The sequence below is a fragment of the Oncorhynchus kisutch genome, linkage group LG28, assembly GCF_002021735.2.
Source record: "Oncorhynchus kisutch isolate 150728-3 linkage group LG28, Okis_V2, whole genome shotgun sequence".
NCBI classification, from domain to species: Eukaryota; Metazoa; Chordata; class Actinopteri; order Salmoniformes; family Salmonidae; genus Oncorhynchus; species Oncorhynchus kisutch.
Window position 1 is genome coordinate 44,371,104 of NC_034201.2, and position 27,256 is coordinate 44,398,359.

At 41.5% G+C, this 27,256-nt stretch overlaps 1 protein-coding gene across 3 annotated transcripts in view; it reads right to left on the reverse strand.

Annotated features, from left to right (window-relative positions):
- gria1b (glutamate receptor, ionotropic, AMPA 1b) overlaps positions 1-24,159 on the reverse strand; it is a 114,678-nt gene extending 90,519 nt beyond the window's left edge. The window contains exons 1-2 of one of the 3 annotated variants that reach the window (XM_020464358.2): positions 23,740-24,157; positions 23,407-23,541 (exon numbers count right to left, since the gene is read on the reverse strand). In XM_020464358.2, coding sequence (XP_020319947.1) covers positions 23,407-23,541; positions 23,740-23,824 — 220 coding nt within the window. In that variant the 5' untranslated portion in view covers positions 23,825-24,157. Of the gene's footprint in view, positions 1-23,406; positions 23,542-23,739 lie in introns of all 3 variants that reach the window. The other 2 variants (XM_020464357.2, XM_031808424.1) reach the window with 2 other exon arrangements.
- Between the last annotated feature and the right edge of the window lie 3,097 nt (positions 24,160-27,256).

The following is a 27,256-nucleotide window of genomic DNA, read 5'->3' on the forward strand; positions in this document are numbered from 1 at the left end:
TGCTAAACACTGGCAATCCCCTTCCTACTTAAATTGATTTTTGACAACTGAACTCCCCTTTCACTCTACACCAGAGTTAATTCCACATATTCACTACTCTTAACTGAAGAAAATAATCTGTTTAGTTATGATACAATGAATAATAGATTAAATGGGTTTGTTGAGGCAAGGCCCCGCTAAACGATTCACATAAAAGGCACAAGCTCCCATAGAGACAGAAACATCACTTATATGCAACCATCTCCAGCTACATTATATCAGGGCAATCACACAGGCTTAGTTCTGTATTTCACACACACAAATACACATTGCCCTTTAACATGATCGTGTGTCTACCTGTGTCTTTTAACCCCTGCCACAAGGGAAAACAGGTGTGTACTGTAAACATGCTGTTCAACACGTCCACCACACACACACGCCGTAGGATACAGGTCAGTTTCTCCTATAGCCCAAAGACTCGGCTTCAACTCAGTGATGGCACTATACCATGTATATCTAATTGGGGATAATCCAACTGCAATGGTTTCTTGCCAAGGTTGAGTCACTCATCAAAGTCAACTTATCTCACAAGAAGCAAACTAATCACAACAAGCTCAATCTGTTTTTGGGGGATTGCCCAACATTGTGTGACATGATGTATTTTTTTTATGCAAACACAAAACAAATGACTAGAAAGTACCCTGACAATTATTTCCATTCTTCGCTCAACCTATCTGTAAATTGCTGATAAGGAGAATATTGGCGCTAACATAGAAAGTTGGAATCTAAATAAAACTCACTACCAACAGAACATTGGATGAGTTTTCTGCCTTACTTTTTAATTATCCTCAATGGTAGATTATGGTCATGTTTATTTTTTCACTGGAGGGCATTGTGACTAATACCGCAATTTGCATAAAGAATCCAAGGGCATGTCTGTTTAGCAGTTTATCCAGTGATAAAACACCTACAGTGACATGTCTGTTTAGCAGTTCATCCAGTGATAGAACACCTACAGTGACATGTCTGTTTAGCAGTTCATCCAGTGATTAAACACCTACAGGGACATGTCTGTTTAGCAGAACATCCAGTGCAGTGATAGAACACCTACAGTGACATGTCTGTATAGCAGTTCATCCAGTGATAGAACACCAACAGTGACATGTCTGTTTAGCAGTTCATCCAGTGATAGAACACCTACAGTGACATGTCTGTTTAGCAGTTCATCCAAATGATAGAACACCTACAGTGACATGTCTGTTTAGCAGTTCATCCAGTGATTAAACACCTACAGAGCATGTCTGTTTAGCATTTCATCCAGTGATAGAACAACAACAGTGACATGTCTGTATAGAAGAACATCCAGTGCAGTGATAAAACACCAACAGTGACATGTCTGTTTAGCAGTTCATCCAGTGATAGAACACCTGCAGTGACATGTCTGTTTAGCAGTTCATCCAGTGCAGTGATAGAACACCTACAGTGACATGTCTGTATAGCAGTTCATCCAAATGATAGAACACCTATAGTGACATGTCTGTATAGCAGTTGATCCAGTGATAAAACACCAACAGTGACATGTCTGTAATACAGTTCATCCAGTGCAGTGATAGAACACCAACAGTGACATGTCTGTATAGCAGTTCATCCAGTGCAGTGATAGAGCACCAACAGTGACATGTCTGTATAGCAGAACAGCCAGTGCAGTGATAAAACACCTACAGTGACATGTCTGTTTAGCAGTTCATCCAGTGATAGAACACCTACAGTGACATGTCTGTTTAGCAGTTCATCCAGTGATAGAACACCAACAGTGGCATGTCTGTTTAGCAGTTCATCCAGTGATAGAACACCTACAGTGACATGTCTGTTTAGCAGTTCATCCAGTGATAGAACACCTACAGTGACATGTCTGTTTAGCAGTTCATCCAGTGATAGAACACCAACAGTGACATGTCTGTTTAGCAGTTCATCCAGTGATAGAACACCTACAGTGACATGTCTGTTTAGCAGTTCATCCAGTGCAGTGATAGAACACCTACAGTGACATATCTGTTTAGCAGTTCATCCAGTGATAGAACACCAACAGTGACATGTCTGTGTATCAGAACATCCAGTGCAGTGATTAAACACCAACAGTGACATGTCTGTTTATCAGAACATCCAGTGCAGTGATTAAACACCTACAGTGACATGTCTGTTTAGCAGTTCATCCAGTGATTAAACACCTACAGAGCATGTCTGTTTAGCATTTCATCCAGTGATAGAACACCAACAGTGACATGTCTGTTTAGCAGTTCATCCAGTGATAGAACACCAACAGTGACATGTCTGTTTAGCAGTTCATCCAGTGATTAAACACCTACAGTGAAATGTCTGTTTAGCAGTTCATCCAGTGATTAAACACCTACAGTGAAATGTCTGTTTAGCAGTTAATCCAGTGATAGAACAACAACAGTGACATGTCTGTATAGAAGAACATCCAGTGCAGTGATAAAACACCAACAGTGACATGTCTGTTTAGCAGTTCATCCAGTGATAGAACACCTGCAGTGACATGTCTGTTTAGCAGTTCATCCAGTGCAGTGATAGAACACCTACAGTGACATGTCTGTATAGCAGTTCATCCAGTGATAAAACACCAACAGTGACATGTCTGTAATACAGTTCATCCAGTGCAGTGATAGAACACCAACAGTGACATGTCTGTATAGCAGTTCATCCAGTGCAGTGATAGAGCACCAACAGTGACATGTCTGTATAGCAGAACAGCCAGTGCAGTGATAAAACACCTACAGTGACATGTCTGTTTAGCAGTTCATCCAGTGATAGAACACCTACAGTGACCTGTCTGTATAGCAGTTCATCCAGTGATAGAACACCAAGAGTGACATGTTTGTTTATCAGAAAATCCAGTGCAGTGATTAAACATCAACAGTGACATGTCTGTTTAGCAGTTCATCCAGTGATAGAACACCTACAGTGACATGTCTGTTTAGCAGTTCATCCAGTGATAGAACACCTACAGTGACATGTCTGTTTAGCAGTTCATCCAGTGATAGAACACCTACAGTGACATGTCTGTTTAGCAGTTCATCCAATGATAGAACACCAACAGTGACATGTCTGTTTAGCAGTTCATCCAGTGATAGAACGCCTACAGTGACATGTCTGTTTAGCAGTTCATCCAGTGCAGTGATAGAACACCTACAGTGACATATCTGTTTAGCAGTTCATCCAGTGATAGAACACCAACAGTGACATGTCTGTGTATCAGAACATCCAGTGCAGTGATTAAACACCAACAGTGACATGTCTGTATAGCAGTTCATCCAGTGATAGAACACCAAGAGTGACATGTCTGTTTATCAGAACATCCAGTGCAGTGATTAAACACCAACAGTGACATGTCTGTTTAGCAGTTCATCCGGTGATAGAACACCTACAGTGACATGTCTGCTTAGCAGTTCATCCAGTGATAGAACACCAAGAGTGACATGTCTGTTTAGCAGTTCATCCAGTCAGTGATAAAACACCTACAGTGACATGTCTGTTTAGCAGTTCATCCAGTGATAGAACACCTACAGTGACATATCTGTTTAGCAGTTCATCAAGTGATAGAACACCAACAGTGACATGTATGTGTATCAGAACATCCAGTGCAGTGATTAAACACCAACAGTGACATGTCTGTATAGCAGTTCATCCAGTGATAGAACACCAAGAGTGACATGTCTGTTTATCAGAACATCCAGTGCAGTGATTAAACACCAACAGTGACATGTCTGTTTAGCAGTCCATCCAGTGATAAAACACCAACAGTGACATGTCTGTTTAGCAGTTCATCCAGTCAGTGATAAAACACCTACAGTGACATGTCTGTTTAGCAGTTCATCAAGTGATAGAACACCTACCGTGACATGTCTGTTTAGCAGTTCATCCAGTGATAGAACACCTACAGTGACATGTCTGTATAGCAGTTCATCCAGTGATAGAACACCAAGAGTGACATGTTTGTTTATCAGAACATCCAGTGCAGTGATTAAACATCAACAGTGACATGTCTGTTTAGCAGTTCATCCAGTGATAGAACACATACAGTGACATGTCTGTTTAGCAGTTCATCCAGTGATAGAACACCTACAGTGACATGTCTGTTTAGCAGTTCATCCAATGATAGAACACCAACAGTGACATGTCTGTTTAGCAGTTCATCCAGTGATAGAACGCCTACAGTGACATGTCTGTTTAGCAGTTCATCCAGTGCAGTGATAGAACACCTACAGTGACATATCTGTTTAGCAGTTCATCCAGTGATAGAACACCAACAGTGACATGTCTGTGTATCAGAACATCCAGTGCAGTGATTAAACACCAACAGTGACATGTCTGTATAGCAGTTCATCCAGTGATAGAACACCTACAGTGACATGTCTGTTTAGCAGTTCATCCAATGATAGAACACCAACAGTGACATGTCTGTTTAGCAGTTCATCCAGTGATAGAACGCCTACAGTGACATGTCTGTTTAGCAGTTCATCCAGTGCAGTGATAGAACACCTACAGTGACATATCTGTTTAGCAGTTCATCCAGTGATAGAACACCAACAGTGACATGTCTGTGTATCAGAACATCCAGTGCAGTGATTAAACACCAACAGTGACATGTCTGTATAGCAGTTCATCCAGTGATAGAACACCAAGAGTGACATGTCTGTTTATCAGAACATCCAGTGCAGTGATTAAACACCAACAGTGACATGTCTGTTTAGCAGTTCATCCAGTGATAGAACACCTACAGTGACATGTCTGTTTAGCAGTTCATCCAGTGATAGAACACCTACAGTGACATGTCTGTTTAGCAGTTCATCCAGTGATAGAACACCAACAGTGACATGTATGTGTATCAGAACATCCAGTGCAGTGATTAAACACCAACAGTGACATGTCTGTATAGCAGTTCATCCAGTGATAGAACACCAAGAGTGACATGTCTGTTTATCAGAACATCCAGTGCAGTGATTAAACACCAACATTGACAAGTCTGTTTAGCAGTTCATCCAAATGATAGAACACCTACAGTGACATGTCTGTTTAGCAGTTCATCCAGTGATAAAACACCTACAGTGACATGTCTGTTTAGCAGTTCATCCAGTGATAGAACACATACAGTGACATGTCTGTTTAGCAGTTCATCCAGTGATAGAACACCTACAGTGACATGTTTGTATAGCAGTTCATCCAGTGATAAAACACCAACAGTGACATGTCTGTAATACAGTTCATCCAGTGCAGTGATAGAACACCAACAGTGACATGTCTGTATAGCAGAACATCCAGTGCAGTGATAGAACACCAACAGTGACATGTCTGTTTAGCAGTTCATCCAGTGATTAAACACCAACAGTGACATGTCTGTTTAGCAGTTCATCCAGTGAAAAAACACCAACAGTGACATGTCGGTAATACAGTTCATCCAGTGCAGTGATAGAACACCAACAGTGACATGTCTGTATAGCAGAACATCCAGTGCAGTGATAGAACACCAACAGTGACATGTCTGTTTAGCAGTTCATCCAGTGATAGAACACCAACAGTGACATGTCTGTTTAGCAGTTCATCCAGTGATTAAACACCAACAGTGACATGTCTGTTTAGCAGTTCATCCAGTGATAAAACACCTACAGTGACATGTCTGTATAGCAGTTCATCCAGTGCAGTGATAAAACACCTACAGTGACATGTATGTTTAGCAGTTCATCAAGTGATAAAACACCTACAGTGACATGTCTGTTTAGCAGTTCATCCAGTGATAGAACACCAACAGTGACATGTCTGTTTAGCAGAACATCCAGTGATAGAACACCTCCAGTGACATGTCTGTTTAGCAGTTCATCCAGTGAAAGAACACCAACAGTGACATCTGTATAGCAGTTCATCCAGTGATAGAACACCTAGTGACATGTCTGTTTAGCAGAACATCCAGTGCAGTGATAGAGCACCAACAGTGACATGTCTGTATAGCAGAACAGCCAGTGCAGTGATAGAACACCAACAGTGACATGTCTGTTTAGCAGAACATCCAGTGATAAAACACCTACAGTGACATGTCTGTTTAGCAGTTCATCCAGTGATAGAACACCTACAGTGACATGTCTGTTTAGCAGTTCATCCAGTGATAGAACACCAACAGTGACATGTCTGTTTAGCAGTTCATCCAGTGCAGTGATAGAACACCTACAGTGACATGTCTGTTTAGCAGTTCATCCAGTGATAGAACACCTACAGTGACATGTCTGTTTAGCAGTTCATCCAGTGATAGAACACCTACAGTGACATTTCTGTTTAGCAGTTCATCCAGTGCAGTGATAGAACACCTACAGTGACATGTCTGTATAGCAGTTCATCCAGTGATAGAACACCTACAGTGACATGTCTGTATAGCAGTTCATCCAGTGATAGAACATCAAGAGTGACATGTCTGTTTATCAGAACATCCAGTGCAGTGATTAAACACCAACAGTGACATGTCTGTTTAGCAGTTTATCCAGTGATAAAACACCAACAGTGACATGTCTGTATAGCAGGTCATCCAAATGATAGAACACCTACAGTGACATGTCTGTTTTGCAGTTCATCCAGTGATAAAACACCTACAGTGACATGTCTGTTTAGCAGTAAATCCAGTGATAGAACACCTAGAGTGACATGTCTGTATAGCAGTTCATCCAGTGATAAAACACCAACAGTGACATGTCTGTTTAGCAGTTCATCCAGTGATAGAACACCAACAGTGATATGTCTGTTTATCAGAACATCCAGTGCAGTGATTAAACACCTACAGTGACATGTCTGTTTAGCAGTTCATCCAGTGATTAAACACCTACAGAGCATGTCTGTTTAGCATTTCATCCAGTGATAGAACACCAACAGTGACATGTCTGTTTAGCAGTTCATCCAGTGATAGAACACCTACAGTGACATGTCTGTTTAGCAGTTCATCCAGTGATTAAACACCTACAGTGAAATGTCTGTTTAGCAGTTAATCCAGTGATAGAACAACAACAGTGACATGTCTGTATAGAAGAACATCCAGTGCAGTGATAAAACACCAACAGTGACATGTCTGTTTAGCAGTTCATCCAGTGATAGAACACCTGCAGTGACATGTCTGTTTAGCAGTTCATCCAGTGCAGTGATAGAACACCTACAGTGACATGTCTGTATAGCAGTTCATCCAAATGATAGAACACCTATAGTGACATGTCTGTATAGCAGTTCATCCAGTGATAAAACACCAACAGTGACATGTCTGTAATACAGTTCATCCAGTGCAGTGATAGAACACCAACAGTGACATGTCTGTATAGCAGTTCATCCAGTGCAGTGATAGAGCACCAACAGTGACATGTCTGTATAGCAGAACAGCCAGTGCAGTGATAAAACACCTACAGTGACATGTCTGTTTAGCAGTTCATCCAGTGATAGAACACCTACAGTGACATGTCTGTTTAGCAGGTCATCCAGTGATAGAACACCAACAGTGACATGTCTGTTTAGCAGTTCATCCAGTGATAGAACACCAACAGTGACATGTCTGTGTATCAGAACATCCAGTGCAGTGATTAAACACCTACAGTGACATGTCTGTATAGCAGTTCATCCAGTGATAAAACACCAACAGTGACATGTCTGTAATACAGTTCATCCAGTGCAGTGATAGAACACCAACAGTGACATGTCTGTATAGCAGAACATCCAGTGCAGTGATAGAACACCAACAGTGACATGTCTGTTTAGCAGTTCATCCAGTGATTAAACACCAACAGTGACATGTCTGTTTAGCAGTTCATCCAGTGAAAAAACACCAACAGTGACATGTCTGTAATACAGTTCATCCAGTGCAGTGATAGAACACCAACAGTGACATGTCTGTATAGCAGAACATCCAGTGCAGTGATAGAACACCAACAGTGACATGTCTGTTTAGCAGTTCATCCAGTGATAGAACACCAACAGTGACATGTCTGTTTAGCAGTTCATCCAGTGATTAAAGACCAACAGTGACATATCTGTTTAGCAGTTCATCCAGTGATAAAACACCTACAGTGACATGTCTGTATAGCAGTTCATCCAGTGCAGTGATAAAACACCTACAGTGACATGTATGTTTAGCAGTTCATCAAGTGATAAAACACCTACAGTGACATGTCTGTTTAGCAGTTCATCCAGTGATAGAACACCAACAGTGACATGTCTGTATAGCAGAACAGCCAGTGCAGTGATAAAACACCTACAGTGACATGTCTGTTTAGCAGTTCATCCAGTGATAGAACACCTACAGTGACATGTCTGTTTAGCAGTTCATCCAGTGATAGAACACCAACAGTGACATATCTGTTTAGCAGTTCATCCAGTGATAGAACACCTACAGTGACATGTCTGTTTAGCAGTTCATCCAGTGATAGAACACCTACAGTGACATGTCTGTTTAGCAGTTCATCCAGTGATAGAACACCAACAGTGACATGTCTGTTTAGCAGTTCATCCAGTGATAGAACACCTACAGTGACATGTCTGTTTAGCAGTTCATCCAGTGCAGTGATAGAACACCTACAGTGACATATCTGTTTAGCAGTTCATCCAGTGATAGAACACCAACAGTGACATGTCTGTGTATCAGAACATCCAGTGCAGTGATTAAACACCAACAGTGACATGTCTGTATAGCAGTTCATCCAGTGATAGAACACCAACAGTGATATGTCTGTTTATCAGAACATCCAGTGCAGTGATTAAACACCTACAGTGACATGTCTGTTTAGCAGTTCATCCAGTGATAGAACACCTACATTGACATGTCTGTATAGCAGTTCATCCAGTGATAGAACACCAAGAGTGACATGTTTGTTTATCAGAACATCCAGTGCAGTGATTAAACATCAACAGTGACATGTCTGTTTAGCAGTTCATCCAGTGATAGAACACCTACAGTGACATGTCTGTTTAGCAGTTCATCCAGTGATAGAACACCTACAGTGACATGTCTGTTTAGCAGTTCATCCAGTGATAGAACACCTACAGTGACATGTCTGTATAGCAGTTCATCCAGTGATAAAACACCAACAGTGACATGTCTGTAATACAGTTCATCCAGTGCAGTGATAGAACACCAACAGTGACATGTCTGTATAGCAGAACATCCAGTGCAGTGATAGAACACCAACAGTGACATGTCTGTTTAGCAGTTCATCCAGTGATTAAACACCAACACTGACATGTCTGTTTAGCAGTTCATCCAGTGAAAAAACACCAACAGTGACATGTCGGTAATACAGTTCATCCAGTGCAGTGATAGAACACCAACAGTGACATGTCTGTATAGCAGAACATCCAGTGCAGTGATAGAACACCAACAGTGACATGTCTGTTTAGCAGTTCATCCAGTGATAGAACACCAACAGTGACATGTCTGTTTAGCAGTTCATCCAGTGATTAAACACCAACAGTGACATGTCTGTTTAGCAGTTCATCCAGTGATAAAACACCTACAGTGACATGTCTGTATAGCAGTTCATCCAGTGCAGTGATAAAACACCTACAGTGACATGTATGTTTAGCAGTTCATCAAGTGATAAAACACCTACAGTGACATGTCTGTTTAGCAGTTCATCCAGTGATAGAACACCAACAGTGACATGTCTGTTTAGCAGAACATCCAGTGATAGAACACCTCCAGTGACATGTCTGTTTAGCAGTTCATCCAGTGAAAGAACACCAACAGTGACATCTGTATAGCAGTTCATCCAGTGATAGAACACCTAGTGACATGTCTGTTTAGCAGAACATCCAGTGCAGTGATAGAGCACCAACAGTGACATGTCTGTATAGCAGAACAGCCAGTGCAGTGATAGAACACCAACAGTGACATGTCTGTTTAGCAGAACATCCAGTGATAAAACACCTACAGTGACATGTCTGTTTAGCAGTTCATCCAGTGATAGAACACCTACAGTGACATGTCTGTTTAGCAGGTCATCCAGTGATAGAACACCAACAGTGACATGTCTGTTTAGCAGTTCATCCAGTGATAGAACACCTACAGTGACATGTCTGTTTAGCAGTTCATCCAGTGATAGAACACCTACAGTGACATTTCTGTTTAGCAGTTCATCCAGTGCAGTGATAGAACACCTACAGTGACATGTCTGTATAGCAGTTCATCCAGTGATAGAACACCTACAGTGACATGTCTGTATAGCAGTTCATCCAGTGATAGAACATCAAGAGTGACATGTCTGTTTATCAGAACATCCAGTGCAGTGATTAAACACCAACAGTGACATGTCTGTTTAGCAGTTTATCCAGTGATAAAACACCAACAGTGACATGTCTGTATAGCAGGTCATCCAAATGATAGAACACCTACAGTGACATGTCTGTTTTGCAGTTCATCCAGTGATAAAACACCTACAGTGACATGTCTGTTTAGCAGTAAATCCAGTGATAGAACACCTAGAGTGACATGTCTGTATAGCAGTTCATCCAGTGATAAAACACCAACAGTGACATGTCTGTTTAGCAGTTCATCCAGTGATAGAACACCAACAGTGATATGTCTGTTTATCAGAACATCCAGTGCAGTGATTAAACACCTACAGTGACATGTCTGTTTAGCAGTTCATCCAGTGATTAAACACCTACAGAGCATGTCTGTTTAGCATTTCATCCAGTGATAGAACACCAACAGTGACATGTCTGTTTAGCAGTTCATCCAGTGATAGAACACCTACAGTGACATGTCTGTTTAGCAGTTCATCCAGTGATTAAACACCTACAGTGAAATGTCTGTTTAGCAGTTAATCCAGTGATAGAACAACAACAGTGACATGTCTGTATAGAAGAACATCCAGTGCAGTGATAAAACACCAACAGTGACATGTCTGTTTAGCAGTTCATCCAGTGATAGAACACCTGCAGTGACATGTCTGTTTAGCAGTTCATCCAGTGCAGTGATAGAACACCTACAGTGACATATCTGTATAGCAGTTCATCCAAATGATAGAACACCTATAGTGACATGTCTGTATAGCAGTTCATCCAGTGATAAAACACCAACAGTGACATGTCTGTAATACAGTTCATCCAGTGCAGTGATAGAACACCAACAGTGACATGTCTGTATAGCAGTTCATCCAGTGCAGTGATAGAGCACCAACAGTGACATGTCTGTATAGCAGAACAGCCAGTGCAGTGATAAAACACCTACAGTGACATGTCTGTTTAGCAGTTCATCCAGTGATAGAACACCTACAGTGACATGTCTGTTTAGCAGTTCATCCAGTGATAGAACACCAACAGTGACATGTCTGTTTAGCAGTTCATCCAGTGATAGAACACCTACAGTGACATGTCTGTGTATCAGTTCATCCAGTCAGTGATAAAACACCTACAGTGACATGTCTGTTTAGCAGTTCATCCAGTGATAGAACACCTACAGTGACATATCTGTTTAGCAGTTCATCCAGTGATAGAACACCAACAGTGACATGTCTGTGTATCAGAACATCCAGTGCAGTGATTAAACACCTACAGTGTCATGTCTGTATAGCAGTTCATCCAGTGATAAAACACCAACAGTGACATGTCTGTAATACAGTTCATCCAGTGCAGTGATAGAACACCAACAGTGACATGTCTGTATAGCAGAACATCCAGTGCAGTGATAGAACACCAACAGTGACATGTCTGTTTAGCAGTTCATCCAGTGATTAAACACCAACAGTGACATGTCTGTTTAGCAGTTCATCCAGTGAAAAAACACCAACAGTGACATGTCTGTAATACAGTTCATCCAGTGCAGTGATAGAACACCAACAGTGACATGTCTGTATAGCAGAACATCCAGTGCAGTGATAGAACACCAACAGTGACATGTCTGTTTAGCAGTTCATCCAGTGATAGAACACCAACAGTGACATGTCTGTTTAGCAGTTCATCCAGTGATTAAAGACCAACAGTGACATATCTGTTTAGCAGTTCATCCAGTGATAAAACACCTACAGTGACATGTCTGTATAGCAGTTCATCCAGTGCAGTGATAAAACACCTACAGTGACATGTCTGTTTAGCAGTTCATCCAGTGATAGAACACCAACAGTGACATGTCTGTATAGCAGAACAGCCAGTGCAGTGATAAAACACCTACAGTGACATGTCTGTTTAGCAGTTCATCCAGTGATAGAACACCTACAGTGACATGTCTGTTTAGCAGTTCATCCAGTGATAGAACACCAACAGTGACATATCTGTTTAGCAGTTCATCCAGTGATAGAACACCTACAGTGACATGTCTGTTTAGCAGTTCATCCAGTGATAGAACACCTACAGTGACATGTCTGTTTAGCAGTTCATCCAGTGATAGAACACCAACAGTGACATGTCTGTTTAGCAGTTCATCCAGTGATAGAACACCTACAGTGACATGTCTGTTTAGCAGTTCATCCAGTGCAGTGATAGAACACCTACAGTGACATATCTGTTTAGCAGTTCATCCAGTGATAGAACACCAACAGTGACATGTCTGTGTATCAGAACATCCAGTGCAGTGATTAAACACCAACAGTGACATGTCTGTATAGCAGTTCATCCAGTGATAGAACACCAACAGTGATATGTCTGTTTATCAGAACATCCAGTGCAGTGATTAAACACCTACAGTGACATGTCTGTTTAGCAGTTCATCCAGTGATAGAACACCTACAGTGACATGTCTGTTTAGCAGTTCATCCAGTGATAGAACACCTACATTGACATGTCTGTATAGCAGTTCATCCAGTGATAGAACACCAAGAGTGACATGTTTGTTTATCAGAACATCCAGTGCAGTGATTAAACATCAACAGTGACATGTCTGTTTAGCAGTTCATCCAGTGATAGAACACCTACAATGACATGTCTGTTTAGCAGTTCATCCAGTGATAGAACACCTACAGTGACATGTCTGTTTAGCAGTTCATCCAGTGATAGAACACCTACAGTGACATGTCTGTTTAGCAGTTCATCCAATGATAGAACACCAACAGTGACATGTCTGTTTAGCAGTTCATCCAGTGATAGAACGCCTACAGTGACATGTCTGTTTAGCAGTTCATCCAGTGCAGTGATAGAACACCTACAGTGACATATCTGTTTAGCAGTTCATCCAGTGATAGAACACCAACAGTGACATGTCTGTGTATCAGAACATCCAGTGCAGTGATTAAACACCAACAGTGACATGTCTGTATAGCAGTTCATCCAGTGATAGAACACCAAGAGTGACATGTCTGTTTATCAGAACATCCAGTGCAGTGATTAAACACCAACAGTGACATGTCTGTTTAGCAGTTCATCCGGTGATAGAACACCTACAGTGACATGTCTGCTTAGCAGTTCATCCAGTGATAGAACACCAAGAGTGACATGTCTGTTTATCAGAACATCCAGTGCAGTGATTAAACACCAACAGTGACATGTCTGTTTAGCAGTCCATCCAGTGATAAAACACCAACAGTGACATGTCTGTTTAGCAGTTCATCCAGTCAGTGATAAAACACCTACAGTGACATGTCTGTTTAGCAGTTCATCCAGTGATAGAACACCTACAGTGACATATCTGTTTAGCAGTTCATCCAGTGATAGAACACCAACAGTGACATGTATGTGTATCAGAACATCCAGTGCAGTGATTAAACACCAACAGTGACATGTCTGTATAGCAGTTCATCCAGTGATAGAACACCAAGAGTGACATGTCTGTTTATCAGAACATCCAGTGCAGTGATTAAACACCAACAGTGACATGTCTGTTTAGCAGTCCATCCAGTGATAAAACACCAACAGTGACATGTCTGTTTAGCAGTTCATCCAGTCAGTGATAGAACACATACAGTGACATGTCTGTTTAGCAGTTCATCCAGTGATAGAACACCTACAGTGACATGTCTGTTTAGCAGTTCATCCAATGATAGAACACCAACAGTGACATGTCTGTTTAGCAGTTCATCCAGTGATAGAACGCCTACAGTGACATGTCTGTTTAGCAGTTCATCCAGTGCAGTGATAGAACACCTACAGTGACATATCTGTTTAGCAGTTCATCCAGTGATAGAACACCAACAGTGACATGTCTGTGTATCAGAACATCCAGTGCAGTGATTAAACACCAACAGTGACATGTCTGTATAGCAGTTCATCCAGTGATAGAACACCTACAGTGACATGTCTGTATAGCAGTTCATCCAGTGATAAAACACCTACAGTGACATGTATGTTTAGCAGTTCATCAAGTGATAAAACACCTACAGTGACATGTCTGTTTAGCAGTTCATCCAGTGATAGAACACCAACAGTGACATGTCTGTTTAGCAGAACATCCAGTGATAGAACACCTCCAGTGACATGTCTGTTTAGCAGTTCATCCAGTGAAAGAACACCAACAGTGACATCTGTATAGCAGTTCATCCAGTGATAGAACACCTAGTGACATGTCTGTTTAGCAGAACATCCAGTGCAGTGATAGAGCACCAACAGTGACATGTCTGTATAGCAGAACAGCCAGTGCAGTGATAGAACACCAACAGTGACATGTCTGTTTAGCAGAACATCCAGTGATAAAACACCTACAGTGACATGTCTGTTTAGCAGTTCATCCAGTGATAGAACACCTACAGTGACATGTCTGTTTAGCAGGTCATCCAGTGATAGAACACCTACAGTGACATGTCTGTTTAGCAGTTCATCCAGTGATAGAACACCAACAGTGACATGTCTGTTTAGCAGTTCATCCAGTGCAGTGATAGAACACCTACAGTGACATGTCTGTTTAGCAGTTCATCCAGTGATAGAACACCTACAGTGACATGTCTGTTTAGCAGTTCATCCAGTGATAGAACACCTACAGTGACATGTCTGTTTAGCAGTTCATCCAGTGATAGAACACCTACAGTGACATGTCTGTATAGCAGTTCATCCAGTGATAGAACACCTACAGTGACATGTCTGTATAGCAGTTCATCCAGTGATAGAACATCAAGAGTGACATGTCTGTTTATCAGAACATCCAGTGCAGTGATTAAACACCAACAGTGACATGTCTGTTTAGCAGTTTATCCAGTGATAAAACACCAACAGTGACATGTCTGTATAGCAGTTCATCCAAATGATAGAACACCTACAGTGACATGTCTGTTTTGCAGTTCATCCAGTGATAAAACACCTACAGTGACATGTCTGTTTAGCAGTAAATCCAGTGATAGAACACCTACAGTGACATGTCTGTATAGCAGAACAGCCAGTGCAGTGATAGAACACCTACAGTGATGTGTCTGTTTAGCAGTTCATCCAGTGCAGTGATAAAACACCAAGAGTGACATGTCTGTTTAGCAGTTCATCCAGTGATAAAACACCAACAGTGACATGTCTGTATAGCAGTTCATCCAGTGATAGAACACCTACAGTGACATGTCTGTTTAGCAGTTGATCCAGTGCAGTGATCAAACACCAAGAGTGACATGTCTGTTTAGCAGTTCATCCAGTGATAAAACACCAACAGTGACATGTCTGTATAGCAGTTCATCCAGTGATAGAACACCTAGTGACATGTCTGTTTAGCAGAACATCCAGTGCAGTGATAGAACACCAACAGTCACATGTCTGTTTAGCAGAACATCCAGTGATAAAACACCTACAGTGACATGTCTGTTTAGCAGTTCATCCAGTGATAGAACACCTACAGTGACATGTCTGTTTAGCAGTTCATCCAGTGATAGAACACCAACAGTGACATGTCTGTTTAGCAGTTCATCCAGTGATTAAACACCTACAGGGACATGTCTGTTTAGCAGTTCATCCAGTGATAGAACACCAACAGTGACATGTCTGTTTAGCAGTTCATCCAGTGATAGAACACCAACAGTGACATGTCTGTATAGCAGAACAGCCAGTGATAGAACACCAACAGTGACATGTCTGTATAGCAGTTCATCCAGTGATAGAACACCAACAGTGACATGTCTGTATAGCAGAACAGCCAGTGATAGAACACCAACAGTGACATGTCTGTATAGCAGAACAGCCAGTGATAGAACACCAACAGTGACATGTCTGTATAGCAGAACATCCAGTGATAGAACACCAGCTGATGCACACATTAAGAGTGCATGCCCAGATTCTCATTAAAACCAAAGTCGGTTGTTTCTTAGGAAACATCTTCATTCAATGAGAATTATCTTCCAGTACAATGTGTAATTCCACAAAAAATACTCCAGCACTGATAAACCATATTCCATTCTACATTATCCATCTTTATCTGTTTGTGCCTTTGAAACAATTGATAATTCTAGACACCATTGATTACTGAACTACAGTATTGCATTCAATCATTGAAACAGGTTTCTCAACCTTGTCTGGCAAAGGGAAACCAGTCTTTTGAATAAACAGTCAAATGTGACACCCTTAAAAACAGAAATGAGGGAGCAAACTGGGTGATTGCAGAAGGGTAAGATGGCATTACATTAACTTTAAATTGGCTTGGGGGAATGTCGGGTTTGTCAAGAAAGTGAATCATGTTGAACTGCTGTGCCACTCTCTCCCTAACCTCCCTCTATTTCTCTCTCTCTCTCCCTCCCTCCCTCCCTCCCAACATTTCTCTCTCCGCCTCCCTCCCTCTCTCTCTCCCTCCATTTCTCTCTCTATCTCTCCCTCCCTCTTTTTCTCTTTCTCTCCCTACCTACCTACCTCCCTCCCTCCCTCCCTACATTTCTCTCTCCTTCCCTCTCTCCATTTCTCGCTCTCTCCCTCCCTCCCTCCATTTCTCTCTCTCTCTCCCTCCCTCCATTTCTCTCCCTCCCTCCCTTTCTCTCTCTCTCCCTCCCTCCCTTTCTCTCTCTCTCCCTCCCTTTCTCTCTCTCCCTCTCTCCCTCCCTCTCCCTCTCCCTCCCTTCCTTTCTCTCCCTCTCTCTCTCTCTCCCTTCCTTTCTCTCCCTCTCCCTCTCTCTCTCTCTGTATGAGAGTGAGACAAGCAGCACTTGGTTTAACTGGACTAGAATACACTGTAACTATCAGCAGTTATTTAGTGTTAGCCCCAACACTGCCCTCTAAAGGCCTGATGTCAGGATACAGAGCATGACATTATGGCTTCAACCAAAGCGCCAAAGTGCCAAGTCTAGGTCCAAGAGGCTTCTAAACAGCTTCTACCCCCAAGTCATCAGCTTTTACCCTCAAGTCATAAGACTCCTGATCACCTAATCAAATGGCAACCCAGACTTTTTGCATTGCCCCCCCCCCCTCTTTCCACCACTGCCACTCTCTGTTGTTACTCCTCTCTACATGTAAATCTTATCTCAACTAACTGGTGCCCCCCGCATATTGACTCTGTACCGGTACCCCCCCTGTATATAGACTCGTTATTGTTATTTTACTGCTGCTCAGGTGGGACCATTCTAGCCAATGAGAGGGCAGATACACATGTGAACAACAGCTCCATTATAGCATCTGTGACAGCATGGCCAGTGCCATTGAGGCTATCTCCATTTTAAAGTAGTAAATGTTCTTCTTCTTCATTGGCTGATTGCTCCCAACTTATAACAATCCCCCACCCAGTTGACTACTTTTAAATGGTGGAAGCCCTCATTGGCAATGTCCATGCTAAAATGGATTATATCCACGATGAGTCTTCTATCTATCTCTATGACAACAGCCACAACTCCAATATAAAGTTTTTATTTCAAAGTTGCCAAAATGCTACGTGTGTCCACTTAAATCAGCGCATTCGTAACAACCAAACCATTACGAAACTTATTTTCGACCAAATAAGCCTCACGTAGAAAATTAGCAATTCCATTTTTGTTGGCCAAATTCGAAACTCTCTCATTGACCTCCATGCAAAAATTACTCACTTTGTGGGCTTATTTTTTTGTGAACCAGATTTTGGGCGGAGTAAAACCTCTTGCTTCCTCTCTTCTTCAACCTCCTTATGGGAGGTGGCTAGAAGGTCTGCACTGGAACCATGAAGGGTACATGGAAAAGTTTAAGTGGGGCGGCAGGTAGCCTAGTGGTTAGAGTGTTGGACTAGTAACCGAAAGGTTGCAAGTTCAAATCCCGAGCTGACAATGTACAAAACTGTCCTTCTGCCCCTGAACAGGCAGTTAACCCACTGTTCGTCATTGGCCATCATTGAAAATAAGAATTTGTTCTTAACCGACTTGCCTAGTAAAATAAGTCTTTAAGGATTATCGGTACCGACTTGTAGCTATGTGGGACACCTCAGGTCATTTGTGGCACAAGAAACTGTCCATTGTCCACTAACTGAATTTGCCATGTGTCTCGGCGCTCTCTACCAGGTGAGTGATGCTGTGCTGCCTGGGAGAAGCAGGAAGCTGTGTCTGCATTTTCTGAGACCCTGGATGTAGACGGCTGTGACTGTGTGTGTGACGCATGCAGACACATTAGCCACGAATAACCTCATATACATGAATCCTTCAACTTGGTAGACATCCAATGGTGTCTCTTGAGTCCTTGGTAGCCTAGTTAATAGTCCTAATATATTCATTGGATGTTGTTATTGTTCTACTATATACGGTTATTATTGTAACTGTTTATAGGGCTTGTCATTCCTCCCACTCACCCTGGGCAACTCAATTAGTTGTTTTAAATGATGATGGTTGCTATATTATAGTAACATAGCCATCTGTCTAAAGTAAATATGACAATATCTTACTGATGACAAAAAAAAGGGGTTCTTGTGAATGATTTGATTACTTTAGAAATATAATTGTATTGCCAAGCCACTTTAGTGTTCTTAAGACAAAATCATCATTGGCCCACATTGAGAATGCCTGGGGCAGCACAGTCACAATACCTGGGGCAGCACAGTCACAATGCCTGGGGTAGCACAGTCACAATGCCTTGGGGCAGCATAGTCACAATGCCTGGGGCAGCACAGTCACAATACCTGGGGCAGCACAGTCACAATGCCTGGGGCAGCACAGTCACAATGCCTGGGGCAGCACAGTGACATTGCCTGGGACAGCACAGTCACAATGCCTGGGGCAGCACAGTCACAATGCCTGGGGCAGCACAGTGACATTGCCTGGGACAGCACAGTCACAATGCATGGGGCAGCACAGTCACAATACCTGGGGAAGCACAGTCACAATGCATGGGGCAGCACAGTCACAATGCCTGGGGCAGCACAGTCACAATGCATGGGGCAGCACAGTCACAATACCTGGGGAAGCACAGTCACAATGCCTGGGGCAGCATAGTCACAATGCCTGGGGCAGCACAGTCACAATACCTGGGGCAGCACAGTCACAATGCCTGGGGCAGCACAGTCACAATGCCTGGGGCAGCACAGTGACATTGCCTGGGACAGCACAGTCACAATGCATGGGGCAGCACAGTCACAATACCTGGGGAAGCACAGTCACAATGCCTGGGGCAGCACAGTCACAATGCCTGGGGCAGCACAGTCACAATGCATGGGGCAGCACAGTCACAATACCTGGGGAAGCACAGTCACAATGCCTGGGGCAGCACAGTCACAATGCCCGTGGCAGCACAGTCACAATGCCCGTGGTAGCACAGTCACAATGGGAGTCAGTCGTGCTGATAACGTCTATATCAATGGAGTGACGAGTCTGTGAAACCCATGAATATGTTTCCCCCCTGTCTGATACAGCCAAGGAAGTATGATGTTGCTCATGACTATGATCCATTGAGTTGTCTGAAGAAGAACATTTTTAAAAAACACTGAATTGCTAAGGTAATTTCCAGATTGTCTGCGTCTTTTTTAAATCAACTGATGAAACGCTGCTATTCCTTCCTAATGCAAATCCTGATGTCATAAGCGGCTCACACTAATGTCTAGAATGAGGAGGCATTGGCAGGAACAACACTGAATCACTGATCTCTTTTAATAAGAGCCCAGGGTCTGGTTGCAAAAAATACCTTAAGTTAATTTCCCCCTCATCTTTTCCCTTAAAGTTTCCTTAACTCTAAGTAGGTTGTACAAAAGTGAATTTCCTAAGAGAGAGAGAGAGAGAGAGAGAGAGAACAGCCAATCAGGATACATTCAAAAACCAAATCAATGCTGACTGGTCACTGTGTCTAAAGCAAGTCCTAAAACTCATCCAATCATAACATAATATCTCCAGGAGATGAGAGGTGAGGACCAATGATCAGAAGACCAAGTCTTCAACTGCAAGCCGCCTGTCAATTTCACCTGTCAATTGAAATTACGAGTCCACAGAAAAATGTCCGTACCGTTGGGTTTGCTGTTTTTATGTTTCCTCCTACATTCCATCTTCCACTTTCTCATTGCAAGGTTACAATTATTGGAAGCTTGCGGGAACTCATGGAGTGCCTGAAATGCGTTTATTCTATGTTACTCAATTGAGACTCATAGGAAATGTAGTCAATTTGATATGTCAAGTTTTTCAGATAATCTTCATATTGGCATAATTATGGTTCCCTAAATGTGCTATTTCACATAATCTCCACAGAATGACGCTGATACAGCTCAACTCTCCCTGTTGATTCACACGTTTCATGACTGCTATGATCAATCAAATAATATCTATCCGTCGTGTTTTTTTGGGGCTCCTAAAATACCCATTATTGCCCAACTGGGATGCGTTTCGGAAAGCACTAACTTACAGACGACATGAAAGTCAAAAAAGTAACTGCATGACGCCAACAGATGGTGCCTTAAAATGTTCTTATCTTTTAGAAAACTGCAGATTCGTGGAAATGAGTGCCAAGACAGGATCCTTTCAAATGAGTGCCTAGACAGGATCCTTTCAAATGAGTGCCTAGACAGGATCCTTTCAAATGAGTGCCTAGACAGGATCCTTTCAAATGAGTGCCTAGACAGGATCCTTTAAAATGAGTGCCTAGATAGGCTCCTTTCAAATGAGTGCCTAGACAGGATCCTTTCAAATGAGTGCCTAGACAGGATCCTTTCAAATTAGTGCCTAGACAGGATCCTTTCAAATGAGTGCCTAGACAGAATCCTTTCAAATGAGTGCCTAGACAGGATCATTTTCCTACTGTACCTCCAAAATCATTATGACAGAATGTTAGAGAAGAGGTTACTGACACTATCGTTGACATTTAGTAAAGCAACAGTTGTTAATGCAATGGAGACGTCAATTACAAAGCACTGTAGTCAGTTAGTCAATTACAAAGCACTGTAGTCAGTTAGTCAATTACAAAGCACTGTAGTCAGTTAGTCAATTACAAAGCACTGTAGTCAGTTAGTCAATTACAAAGCACTGCAGTCAGTTAGTCAATTACAAAGCACTGTAGTCAGTTAGTCAATTACAAAGCACTGTAGTCAGTTAGTCAATTACAAAGCACTGTAGTCAGTTAGTCAATTACAAAGCACTGTAGTCAGTTAGTCAATTACAAAGCACTGTAGTCAGTTAGTCAATTATAAAGCACTGTAGTCAGTTAGACAATTACAAAGCACTGTAGTCAGTTAGTCAATTATAAAGCACTGTAGTCAGTTAGTCAATTACAAAGCACTGTAGTCAGTTAGTCAATTACAAAGCACTGTAGTCAGTTAGTCAATTACAAAGCACTGCAGTCAGTTAGTCAATTACAAAGCACTGCAGTCAGTTAGTCAATTACAAAGCACTGTAGTCAGTTAGTCAATTACAAAGCACTGTAGTCAGTTAGTCAATTACAAAGCACTGTAGTCAGTTAGTCAATTACAAAGCACTGTAGTCAGTTAGTCAATTATAAAGCACTGTAGTCAGTTAGACAATTACAAAGAACAAACCATTCACTAAACCCTAAATCTCAACTAAATCTTGTCATGAATATTGTGTAACTTGAGGAAGTTGAGGAGACTAAACTGCTTGGAGTAACCCTGGATTGGGGCGGCAGGTAGCCTAGTGGTTAGAGTGTTGGGTTGAGTAACCAAAAGGTTGCTAGATCAAATCCTCCGAGCTGACAAGGTAAAAGTCTCTTGTTCTGCCCCTGAACAAGGCAGATAACCCACTGTTCCTAGGCTGTCATTGTAAATAAGAATTTGTTCTTAACTGACTTGCCTAGTTAAGTAAACTGACATGGTCTAAACATATTGATTCAACAGTAGCTAAGATGGGGAGAGTGATGTTCTGCTTTCTTGACATCTCTATCAACAAAACAAGTCCTACAAGACCTAGTTCTGTTGCACGTGGACTACTGACCAGTTATATGGTCAAGTGCCACAGAGGGACTTTGGCAAATTACAGTTGTCCCAGAAAAGAGCAAGCACGACTAGCCCTTAAGTGTACGCAGAGAGCTAACATCGATGACATGCATGTCAATATCTCCTGGCTCAAAGTAGAGGAGAGATTGACTGCATCACTACTTGTCTTTGTGAGAGGCACTGACATGTTGAAAAACATAGAGCTGTCTAGCACACAGCTCAGACACCCATGCAGACCCCCACGACACATGCCACAAGGGGTCTCTTCACAATCCCCAAGTCCCGAGCAGACTCTGGAAAACGCACAGTACTACACAGAGCCATGACTACAAACTCTATTTCACATCAATTAACTCATGAAAGCAGTCAAATCTGATTTAAAAAAAAAAAAAAAACGTATTAAACTACACCTTATGGAACAACAAGAACTATGAAGAGACACAAACGCATACGCACGCTAGCACACACACTCTACACACACATACATTGTAATATTGTTGTGTGGCGGTATTATACATGTTCTATTACATATGTAGTGGTGTAATAATGTTATATGATGTACTGTGGGGCGGCAGGGTAGCCTAGTGGTTAGAGCGTTGGTCTAGTAACCGGAAGGTTGCGAGTTCAAACCCCCGAGCTGACAAGGTACAAATCTGTCGTTCTGCCCCTGAACAAGGCAGTTAACCCACTGTTCCCAGGCCGTCATTGAAAATAAGAATGTGTTCTTAACTGACTTGCCTGGTTAAATAAAGGTAAAATTAAAAAACTGTCATCTTTTATTTTGGGGTTTTACGTGTGATGTAAGTGCCTCCATGTGTTTGGACCCCAGGAAGAGTAGCTGATAGGGATCCCTAATAAATACACGTTTAAAAAATGACAGATGCCATATCTTAATTTGAGCCAGTTTCGCACAACAGGAAAACAAATCCTGCAGCAACAGTTAATGTGAATTGTTATGTAGATTATAATTAATGGACATTTTTCCATAGGGGTTAGGCCAAATCAAGTCTGAAATTTGAAATTGGAAATGATTATGCAAAAGGCTTCTAACTTTGTTTAACCTCGAAAACAGTACACTTTTGCGTTTCCTGCTATGCAGGAAAATTCCTGCAACAACAGGATGATCAAATTAAGATATGGCATCTGTACATGTGCTGTTCATTAAGGGAGATAAAGGCTAAACTCACATGCATATGTCATAGCAAAGCTGCTTGCTGTGTCGACCATGTCCACTTGTGGTACCAGTTTGGGGATATCCTGGTGATGAGAGAGTGCAAACCGAAAAACCTCATATTCGTGGGAGCCGTTTGGGAACAATCCCCCTGTGTGCAAGATAAAGGCCATCATTGAAAAGGGTTCACATCAACTGTCATCAAACAACGAATATTTTAACGTAGCCTTATTACAAAATAAGACGAATGGGGACTGTCTTGCAACTTTGGAATTACGCAGCAGTTTAGATGTCAAACCGACAGGACGCAGTAGTGATATAATAAGCATTCCGTGTTGATGATACTCACCTATATTGATATTACTTGGGAAACTTGAACCAGCGCAAAACCCAACACAAAAACTAACAAAGACCAAGGTAAGTCGTCGCTGCATATTTCCTTTTGCATTGGCGACGAAAAAAGAAACAAATGCCAAATAAAGGTCTGCTTCTGTTGCCCACAAGCCACTCACAATGCATTCATAGTTGTAGTAGACTAACTGAATTCGCAGAGCTTGAGTCACAACCGCTCTCTCCCTAGCCTGGCGCACTCTCTCTCGCTGTCTGCGGTGCGCGCAGAGCTAAAGATAATGACGGTGTCAATACACAAGCAGACGGAGCCCTACCTACTTTAGATATAAACTGCGGAGCTTCGATTATGTCAGCATTAAATGGGAGCTCATGATGGTTTTCGGAACATTCTGTCACCGTATTCACACAGTATCGTATGAGAATTACGCTTAGATAAATCGTTACAGAATTGGGAATGCCCAAATACCTTGCCCAGACTGTTAATAAACCAGTAGTGGAGTTGCCAAGACGTTCACGGCATAATGATTGTGCAAGCACTCATTACCGGTCTATGATTGGTCGCAAATGGCAACCTAAATCGACCAGTTAATTACATTTTATGTAGACAATTATAATGAAAATAATGAGTTAATTACATTTTATGTAGACAATTATAATGAAAATAATGACACATGTAGTTAACTAGTTCATTACATCGTATGTACACAAGTATAGTGAAAACAATGACACATATAGTTAACTATTTTATGACACATACATATGTTATTATTAGGTTACAGAACACAAATGTATAGCCTAATGAGGCTGTTTTGCGACGGACATCAAGGTCTAGACCGACAGTAAGATAATAAATACGGAGTATTTTAACATGCGGTATTTTACAGTCATACATCTCTTGAAAGATACAGTATTTAGGCCTGACCCTCACAACTGCTCTGTCACATAATAACAAAAATACGGCACAGCGTTTAAATTCTGCGTATACATCAGAAATCAGACAACAAGAATGCGGCTTTGTCTTAATATGCAGCCGACCCAAGATCAACTCTTTGCGCGCGCTCTAATCCAGGACATCGGAAATGAATGAACGCCTTAACAGACGACGTGTTGGCCTGATAATAGCCTCTATTACTACCTCGTTTGGCCCTACCCCTGTTCTCGTGTCTGGAGTCTTATGACTTTGGATCAGGAGACACGGACACAGAAGTGATTTTTAGAGACTGCTCTTTTTGGATAGCAGAATATTTATTGGCGCTATAGGTTTTTGCAAATGGGAGAAACATGTCCTGGGCTACTGGCTATGTGATAGGCCTACTTGCATAACAAATACTAACACTAATCTCTTACATATTTTCATCCACAGTGCTGAGTGTATACTGTCACCATGCTAGCAGTAAAACAACATTTTAAAACAACGTTGTCACGTGCATCTACTGCACAATTCGATAGCAACCCCACAGCACGAGCTCATAAATAGACTAATGTTAAATCCCTAACTTCCCGATTTTCAACAGTTGAAAACCAGACAATGAATAAAGGATGAATGCATTGTGCATTCACTGCATCTATTAAATGCAGAAAGACATAATGCATTACAAACCTGAGGAATTTAAACACTGTTGGAATCAATCTCGCTAGCTGTGGGCCAATTATTTTCTCTAGATCTCAGACATGACTGTAGAAGCCCGTTCGTTGTGTTTACATCCATGGCATGCTGTTTTGTGGTATTCCTAACACATTGTGCAAGATGCAGTGTCAAACACATTTCCTCACCTTGAATTCTAGATTCAGATTTGATGCATATTGTGAATCATGAGTCATCAGTAAATAGGTGACAGTAATAGAGAATTAAGATGGCATTTTCACCACAACAATGAATCACACAATTTCACAACCAGAAGAGTCAGCCATTGTTAAATTCAAAATGCGTAGAAGAAGATACATATTTCTGCAAGATGAACATCTCAGTTTATTTGTTAGAACACAAACAGTATAGTATTTGGTAAAGAAGGAATATGTTTTCACTTGTGGATGTGTTTAGAGAGAATATGTGTACATGTCACTTCCACAGTGACATGTACTTCCATGTCACTTCCATGACACTTCCATGTCACAATGGTACTGCGGCTGCAGGGTAGCCTACTGGTTAGAGCGTTGGACTAGTAACCGGAAGGTTGCAAGTTCAAATCCCTGAGCTGACAAGGTACAAATCTGTCGTTCTGCCCCTGAACAGGCAGTTAACCCACTGTTCCTAGGCCGTCATTGAAAATAAGAATTTGTTCTTAACTGACTTGCCTAGTTAAATAAAGGTTAAATAAAGGTTAAATAAAAAAATTAAAATAAACTGGACAGTATAGAATGAGTGATGAGATGAGTAGGAAGAGGAAGGCAAGGTATCACTGTCACTTCATGTGTAGCGAAGATGGTTCGGTGAACAAATCCTGCATGAAGAGTATAACCTTAATGAAGTCATACTTGAAGATTTGTGTTAGCTCGCAGAACCAATGCCTTGACTGTACCTCACCGGGCTGTCATCTTGAGTTATGCACGTGAGGACAGTATGATGCCTGTAATCGGGAAAACACACACGCACAAGTGACTATCACTTTGTATTTTCTTAGTTGATAATGGATATTTTAAATCCCCATATAAATGTTTAAATTTTTATATATATTTTTAAGACTCTTGATATTATAAACACTCCCTTTAAACCAATAGTATAATGTTCAAGTGTCAGGTTCGTAATAAGGAAAGGGCGCTGGGTGTGTTGAGTTCCACATCTTTATTTGCAGTGAAACTTCTCAAAAAACCATAAATAAGCAACGAAATGTAACCTCAGTGGTGCTACAAGCACAAACACAAAAAATATCCCACAAACACAGGTGGGAAAAATGGCTACCTAAATATGATCCCCAAATAGAGGCAACGAATACCAGCTGCCTCTAATTGGGAACCATACAAATAAATATGAAATATTGAACTAGAACACCCCCCTAGTCACGCCCTGACCTACTTCACCACAGAGAACCAAGGGCTCTCTATGGTCAGGGCGTGACATCGAGATCTGTAATATTCACTTGGATAAGATGTGTTCCTGGATAGCGGAACACCCTCTTTCATATCCGTGCAACAGATGGAACGCTGAGCTTTTACACTATGTTGTTAAGTAATTAAGAGAGAATGGTGCATGAACACAATCCACTGTGAGATCATTAGATTACAAACTGTAGGGAAAGAAAAAATTTTGCTTTGGAATGCAATTTTTTACTAAACAGTGTCTTGTTAGTTTACAATTACAGGCTTTTACTGATTAAATATTCACTTTACACGTAGTAGTAACATCAGGGAAGAATTGGACATTTCTATGTCGTGGCTGTTTTAGAGGGAATTCACTTGTGCTCTCTCATGGTAATTGGGCTTCTGAAGCAAGTGCCAGGAATATGCCTTATGTGAGTTAGCTATTGTAGTTGTTGAGAGTCTGTTGAAAAACAAAACAATTATATCATTGATATTCA